At 34.1% G+C, this 8,668-nt stretch overlaps 1 protein-coding gene across 1 annotated transcript; it reads right to left on the bottom strand.

The window, feature by feature from the left end:
- Positions 1 to 827: 827 nt before the first annotated feature.
- LOC105094972 (olfactory receptor 5B2) lies at positions 828 to 1,817 on the bottom strand. The gene has a single exon (XM_010987083.2). The coding sequence runs from the start codon at positions 1,779 to 1,781 to the stop codon at positions 828 to 830; it is 954 nt and encodes a 317-aa protein (XP_010985385.1). The 5' UTR covers positions 1,782 to 1,817.
- Positions 1,818 to 8,668: the final 6,851 nt, after the last annotated feature.

Genomic DNA, 8,668 nt, shown 5'->3' with positions numbered 1-8,668 from the left:
GCTCAGAGCTGTTGAAAATGCTGTCTCCCAGGCAATAGTCCTCATTTTGTGCTAAATAAAACTTAACGCACACTCTCATATTGTGCTTTTTTTTTAAGTTGACAATATTTATAGAAAGAAAATTTTATCATATTTTTATTATCAGTGCATTTTTTATAAAATGTGAAGTACTGATAGTCATATTTTGATAAATCAGAAAACGCCTTTATTATCTCACTTCTTTTGTGTACTCTTACTCTGCTTTTTTTTCCTTTTTGAAAATTATCCTGTGAATGTGTTTATATCAAGTAACTCAGGAAAGACAGAAATATCAATTCATTTAAAAATTATATTTATGTAGCTGTGGAAAAATTGTGCCTAAAAAGTACTTAGATTTATTAAAAAAAAACTTGTATTACTTTTTTTTCTGAGTTTAGGACTAATAACAGATTTTTCATTAAAGAAATAAATAAGCTTAGACATAAAAAATACATATATATCCTTATAGCCAATTGATTATTTTACATTCATTTTCCCCCCCAAACCAGCCATACTCTATTTATTTCTTTAACAAATTTCCTACTTCTGTTTGTATGTGCAAGCATGGGACACGAGCATGCACTTCTAACCCTAGGCTTGTGTATGCTCCTGTTTTGCATGTATATTGTCATTAACATGTGGTAGAAAGATGCATGCTAACTAACATTGTGTTTAGTTTCTATGAGACCTCTGAGATTGTATAATGGGGGGAGTATTACCTCAAGAAAGTAGGTGGGCCTTAACTTGTGAGTCACTGAGCAAAGAATGTCATACAGAGATGAAACTAACTTATTGTGGAAGCTACATTATTAAAAGGTTAATCTTAGAGACAATTTTGCCTTCTCAACAACCTTCTTGTATGCACTTTTGACCTCCTTGTTCCTCAGGCTGTAGACCATGGGGTTCACCATGGGAATGACCATGGTATAGAACACGGATGCCATTTTGTCTGTGTCCATGGAATGGCTTGAGCTGGGCTGTAAGTACATGAAGATGACTGTCCCATAGAAGATGGAGACGGCAGTGAGGTGGGAAGCACAGGTGGACAAAGCCTTATGGAGTCCTTGACCTGAATCTATTTTCAGAATGGTGATAAATATGAACAGGTAGGAAATAAAGAGAACCATGAGAGCAAAAACCACATGGAAGGTACTGATATAAATAAGAACCAACTCACTGATATGTTTATCCGAGCAAGAAAGACTCATGACAGCTGGAGCGTCACAGAAAAAGTGATGGACCACATTGGACCTACAGAAAGAGAGCCTGAAGGTATCTCCAACATTTACAGAGGCGTTCAGAACACCACAAGTGTAGGAGCCTATGGCAAGACAAGCACACATATTTTTCGTCATGGTGGTGGTGTAATGTAGGGGTTTACACACTGCTGCGTAGCGGTCATATGCCATTGATGCCAAGAGGTAACTTTCTGCAGTGGCAAAGACTGCAAAAAAGAATATCTGAGCAGCACATGCATTGTAGGAGATGACCCTATTTCCTGTAAGGAATCCCATCATTACATTGGGTGTGATTGCTGAGGAGTAACCAAAGTCCACCAGAGAGAAATTACTAAGGAAAAAGTACATAGGAGTGTGAAGATGAGAGTCCAACAGTATCAACATGATCATCCCCAGATTTCCAGCTAGAGTGATGAGGTAGATGAGGGTAAATATTATAAAGAGTGGGACCTGCAGTTCTGGAGCATCAGTAAGTCCTAGAAGGATGAACTCAGTCACCTCTGTATTGTTCTCCATGGACGTCATTTAGGAATCACAAGATGCCCTGTGGCAATCAGAAGGAAGGAACAGAGTATTAAGTGGAAAGAGGGTACAGTAAAATTGGAATGTATAAATCCTCTGTGGATTATTTCAATTACAACGATAATTTGTTCTCCAGACCTAAAGCACACACATAACAAAAAATTGATAAATAAATTATCTGTAGTGTTATATATAGTGGAAATTGAGGGATTTCCTGGATTACTCACTTAATTTTGTATGTGAGAAACTGAGGTGCAGAAAGAGGTAATGACTTGTCCACAGTCACACATCTGGTGTGACTCCATCTTCCAAATCATATCTACTGAGCCTAGAAATAGTTTACCCCTGTATAGAGCTCATATTCCAGGATCTGTGTATCTCAGATTCAATCCTGTTATCTGTAGTAGTTAGGTTCTGTAAAGTCACAGCAAACAGTGAATTCCTGATGCTTACTTTCTAGCAAAAATACACAAACAGGTTCCTACAAGCCTCCGGTCACATCGTCATCAACCAATCAATCCAAAATCTTGTTTATGAGTATTTCTCTTTAAAGACACCCTTTTTAATACATATTGTTGATTCATTGAACTCATGGCCAACAGCACTATAACTCATGCCTGAATGAAGCTAATGTAACACATATTTTCTCCTTAAGGCATATCACAGCTTTCCTGAGCTCAGGAACATTGGATGGCACTTCAGAACTTACACTCAAGGGCTGTTTAAATAGGAAAATCACTGGCAAAAAGCAAAAAATATGAAAAACTGACACTATATAGACTGCATAAAAGACACAATTACAGTTTGAGAACTGAAGCAAGAAGGCAGATCAATTGCCTTGTTCAACCTCAGCTGGAAATGTACGCATCAGGCAATGCATACTTTTCACCACTCTTCACCTATCCCTAAATGATCATAAGAGCACTGTGAATATTTACTTTAGGACTACAAATAAATTTTAGATATATGAAAATTTGCAAATATGAAATCTGTGAATATGAGAATTGACTCTCTATATATTCATTTAATTCTCTCAACAGTGCCATGAGATTAATTAGTCATTGCCCTCATTTATTTTATGAGATAACAGACTCAAAATGGTTGAGCAATTAGTTCTAATTTACACAAGTACTAACTGGCAAAATCAAGCTTTGTTCCTGGGCAGCCTACTTCCCAATTCCAGTGATGTTAACTAAAATTTGAATTGAATTGAATTAATTCAATTCACATTTAAAAATTAAGTTCACTGGGGCAAGCTTAATATTAACTATTAGGAGTAGTGAGATGACTAGTATATATCCTTAGATTTGGGACTTACAAGGGAGTAACAGAGGCATCTATGTGAAGTAGATGCAGTGAGCTAACCAGCAAAGGCAATTCTGAAGAGAAAGTAATGCATTGAGTGTTAGAACTCAAGCTCTGGGAAGAGATAAATATGTACTCTGAAAGTACCCTACCATTTACTATCTGGGAGACACTATCCAAACCAAAGGTTTCTGAGCCTCCTATTTTTCATCTCTAAAGACAGAGGTGTTCCATGAAGGGGCAATTGTAAGAGTTAATAAAATAACAGGTGAAAAAATGGTAAGTACAAGCCTGCTGAATATTAGCTCTAAATATTAGGGTGAAATGATGGATTCTACCTTGGTTTGGTAAAGGTGGGAAGCAATATCCAGGTCCTTAGGTTATGGATTAGTTTGAAATGTGATAGTCTCACTCCTTGATTCATCTTTCCTCACACACTATGTCCATTCTGATCTTCTGATCCCTCCAGTGGGTCTCACTCTGTCTTTCCTTTGACTGTATCATTGGATGTACCAGCCATGTGCTCAATTTCTTCCTTGAGATCCATATTTTACCTCAGGTTGAAACAATTTTCTTTTGCTTTAAACTTTTCTCATGACTGTCACCCATAAGCTGGATCACAAAAATCTAGGGTTGAAATTTTATGCCCCTGGGTTTTACTTTAGCTTTCAGATCTACTTTTTTGGTGCGCTCCATGTTGTAATTTTGTTTGTTTGTTTGAACTTGAAGCTGATGTCACAGCTTCCATTAATTGGTAACCACTCTTCTTCCCCTTCACAACTTCACCTCTCATGCCTAGTAACTAAAGACGTTTGTATTTGCTCACCCTTGACAAACATAACTTTTCTTAGCATATACTATTGTCTATAATCTCTACTAAAGAGCATTTCATATATATAAGTATGTGTATATATTTCATTTTATCTTCCTGACTGTAAGTTAGGTAGTATAATATTTACACTAGGCTTATGAAGATAAGCATTTATAAAAATAACTTATGAGTTGACAAGAATAACTTTATAAGTTATATTGTCCTATATCTTTATCCTGCAATGTTATAAGGTACAGAGTATTATTATCCACATTTTTTTTTGTAAGGAAACTAAGGATTTGAGAGGTTAGGTGACTTCATAAAAGTCCACATCTAGCAAGAAATATACTCAAGATTCACATCCAGGTCAGACAGATTTTAAAGCCTATGTCCTTAGCCACCACTCTTTTAGCTTTTCTAGGTGTGTTAGTGATAATATGAATGATATTACCAAACCAGAGCATAATCTGTCCTATGATTTGAGGAGTTTATTTTATTTTATTTTGTTGTTGCTGTTGTTTGTTCTCATCCTCTTTAGGAAAGCAACATGATGTTTAAGTATCACAAAACTCCCCATCAATGCACATTTTTAGCATTTAGTGACCAGTTCCACACTGACAAAAATATTGAAAACATCCATTACTTTGTGAAAATATCTTGTAGTAGACATAGCATTCCTACTGTTTTGACATGAATTACACATCTCGCTAAAAATGTCTAGGGAAATATAGACGCTTACCTTGCTCCTTGACAAAAAGGGAGAGGCAACCATGAGTTGTGAGTCTGGTACCAGAAAATCAAAATCCTACAGGATAAGCTCTCCCAAGGACTGGTAAGAGGATTTTAAGGTCTCTGAGGCACGAAAATACGGAGGAAAGATCATCAACACGATGCTAGGAAGCCTCGGTTCCAGTCCTGCATCTCCCATGTATTCTTTATGACCCCTTGGAAGAGTCGTTTTCCTCTGTCAAGCTCAGTTTAGTTGTGAAACTAAAATTTAAAAATTACCTCTCCTATACACCTCACAGAATTTTGTCTGTGAATAGCAAACTGAAAGAAGATCTATAAAACAATTTGGTAAAGTGGTTATCATTTTATCTGAATCAGTATAATTCTTATCTTGGAGTATTTTCCTTGGCTGTGGCTGCAGGCTCTAAGCAAATCCTGTTTGGAGGAAAATCGGCATGTGACCTAGGAAATATTAGCAGTCAGATGAATAAACAAATGAACAAAAGGGGTTCTGCACACAGACTGGTCCCTCTAAGATGATGTTAAATGGAGTAATCTGAAGACTTCAAAGTCTAATGAACAGGAGCCAGGAGGAAGTTATAGGGACACACAGTTGTCAGAGGAATAGGCCCACTATGAGAACATCCACGACTCTTCATCTCATTTATTTAGTGAAGAAGTAATTAAACTGTCTGTGGGGAGTTGAAATGCCTGTTAACTGCACAGCCCATTTGCGTTACTTGACTTTTTTTTTCATTTTCTAATTAAGATGTAATTTACATATAGTTATATCCACACTTTTTAATGTATAGTTCTAACAGTTTACACAAATGTATGTGGCCATATAACCACCACCACATCATGATATAAATCAGTACTATCAACCCGTCAAATTTCCTCTTCTCTTTTGTAATTGACCCCTCCTTCCACCTCCTCACAACCACTGATCTGTCTGCAGTTCTTATAGTTTGGGCTTCCTTAGAATGTCATAAAAAATAATTATACAGTAGGTTGTCTTTTGAGTCTGGCTTCTTTCCCTTAGCATAATGCACTTGAAATTTATGGAGTTGTGTAGTTGTTCTGTAATTGGTTCCTGTTTACTGCTGAGAGGTATTCTGTGTATCCAGTGTAGAATGTTTATCAAGTCTACAATTGAGAGAAAATTGGATTGTTTCCAGTTTTTAGCTAATACAAATGAAGCTTCTGTAGACATTCACATTCAGAATTTTATGAGAGCATATGTTTATATTTCACTTGGGTAAATTGTTAGGAATGAGATTTCTGGGTCATATGATACTGTCAACCTGTTTTCCAAAATGGTGCACTATTTTACATTCTTGCCAACAATGTATGAATGTTCTGATTGCTGATTGCTTCACATCCTTGGCAGTATTTGGTATTTACAGTTTTTTTTTTTTTGTATTAGTTATCTAATAGGTTTGGAGTGTATCTATTTGTTTTATTTTTCATTTCTCTAATGACTAATGATGTTGAGCATTTTTCCATGTGCTATTTACTAGTCCTATTATCTTCTTTTGTGAAATGTCTGTTTAAATCTTTTGCCCATTTTTATTGTATTTGTTTTGCTATTATTGCAATTTGAGAATACTTTATGTATTCCAAAATACAAGCTCTTTACTAATAAGGACTGATATGTGATTTGCAAATACTTTCTTCTAGTCCGTGACTTGTCTTTTTGTGTTTTTGACAAGTATTCCAACTATATCAGTTGAAAATACTTTCTCTTAAAAATTGGCTTTGCAAAATTGTCAAGTATCAACTGATCATATCAGTATTGTTGGTAAATTTCTGGAATCTCTATTTGGTTCCAGTAATGTTTAATCTAATACAACTATCCTTGGTCCACTACCACACTACTTGACTATTGTAGTTTAATGGTGAATTTGGAATAGTGGGATGTGAGTGCTCCAAATTTGTTGTTCTTCAAAATTATTTTGGTTATTCTAGTTTGTTTGACTTCCTATGTAAATTTTACAATAAGCTTGACAATTTGTACAAAAATTCTTTCTGTGATTAGATTAAACTTCTGTTGATCAGATTTGGGAAAACAGATATCAACGTTATTTAGTCTTCCAATCCATTAACATGGTAAATTTCTCCATTTAACATATTTGAGTTTTTAATCAATGTTTTATAGTTTTCAGCACATCTTGCACATATCTTGTAAGATTTATATCTAAGTACTTCATGTTGTTGTCACTATTGCAAATGGTACGGTTTTAAAATTTCAGTTTCTGGAAGGGAGGGTATAGTTCAAGTGGTAGAGCGTGTGCTTAGCATGAGCAAGGTCCTGGGTTCAATCCCCAGTACCTCCTCTAAAAATAAATAAATAAGTAAACCTAACGACCTCCCCACTCAAAAAAAATACAATAAAATAAATTTTAAAAATAAAAATATTTAAAAATTTCAATTTCTAATTGTTTATTGATATTATATGGAATTATGAGTATTTTTGTCTATTGACATTTGTTTCTTGAGAACTTGCTAAACTCATTAGTTTGTCACCTTCTTTGAGATTTTATAAGTAGAAAGTCATATTTTCTCTGAATTGTGAGAATTTTACTTATTCCTTTCCAACCGATATGTTTTTTATTTCTTTTGATCTCCTTACTATATGGACATCTATCATGATGTTGCATAGAAGTGGTTGGAGGAGACATCCTTGCTTATTTCTAATTTTAGGGAAAAAGCATTCAGTCTTTCATCATAAAGTGTGAAGCTAGCTGTAAGTGTCCCGTGGGTGTCTTTTATCATGTTTGGGATGTTTCACTATTAATACTTTGCTGAGATTTTTTTTATCATGAATAACTGTTGAATTTTGTCAAAGGCTTTTTCTGCATTTATTGAGATGAGTATATGGTTTTAGCTTAGTAATACCATATTATTTCACTTATATGTAGAACATAAAAAACAAACAAACAAAACAAGTGAACAAACCAAAGCAAACCAAACCAAAACACATAGTTACAGAGAACAGAATAGTGGTTACCAGAGGGGAAGCAGCAGGAGGGGGAGGGCAAAGCTGATAAAGTGAATCAACTATATGGTAAATGGAAGGAAAATAAATTTTGATGGTAAGCCTGCTGTAGTGTATATGGATGCAGTAATATAATATTATATACATGAAACTTATACAATGTTATGAACCAGTGTTACCTCTAAAATAAATTTAAAAAATTAAACAAAATATACAAACCAAAAAACACAATATCCTAATGTAGTCTATCAATTCTCAACCCCACTTGCAATTAATTTGCAATCCCACTTGGTCATGACTTATTAATCATTCTATATATTGTTGGATTTGATCATACACAATGATGCAAAGATAATTCTACATAAACAAATCTATTAATGTGATATATCACACTAAGAGAATGAAGGATAAAAACCACATGATCATCTGAATAGATGTAAAAAAATAATTTGACAAAATTCAACATCTTCTCATGATAAAAACTTTCAACAAATTAGGTATAAAATTAATGTACTTCAACATAATAAAGACTATATATAACACACACACAACTATATCATGCTCAGCAGTGAAAAATTGAAAGTTTCCTTTAAGATCAGGATCAAGGCAAGAATGCCCACTCTCATCACTTTATTCAATATAGTAACAGAAATCCTAGCCAGAGCAATTAGACAAGGGGAAAAAAAAAAGATATCCAACTTAGAAAGAAAGAAATAAAAATAAAACTGTCTCTGTTTCCATATGACATGATTTTATGTTTAGAAAACACTATACTTCAAAAAACATTTAGCACTAATTAACAAATTCAGTAAAGTTGCAGAATACTAAATCAACATACAAAAATCAGTTGTGTTTCTAAGCATGAACAATGAATCATGTGAAAATAAAATTAATAAAGCAATCTCATTTATAATAGCATCAAAATGAATAAATAATTAGAAACAAATGACTTAAGGAAGTTAAAAATCTATACAAATAATAAAACTAAAAAAATTAAAATAATTGAATAACACACAACTAAATAAAAGGATATTCTATGTTTGTGGA

The sequence above is a fragment of the Camelus dromedarius genome, chromosome 12 (assembly GCF_036321535.1).
Source record: "Camelus dromedarius isolate mCamDro1 chromosome 12, mCamDro1.pat, whole genome shotgun sequence".
Classification (NCBI taxonomy): Eukaryota; Metazoa; Chordata; class Mammalia; order Artiodactyla; family Camelidae; genus Camelus; species Camelus dromedarius.
This window is presented reverse-complemented; position numbering and strand designations above follow the sequence as displayed.

Excerpts from the sequence above, each read along its gene's own strand:
- LOC105094972 (XM_010987083.2), bottom strand. The coding sequence starts at position 1,781 with ATGACGTCCATGGAGAACAATACAGAGGTGACTGAGTTCATCCTTCTA.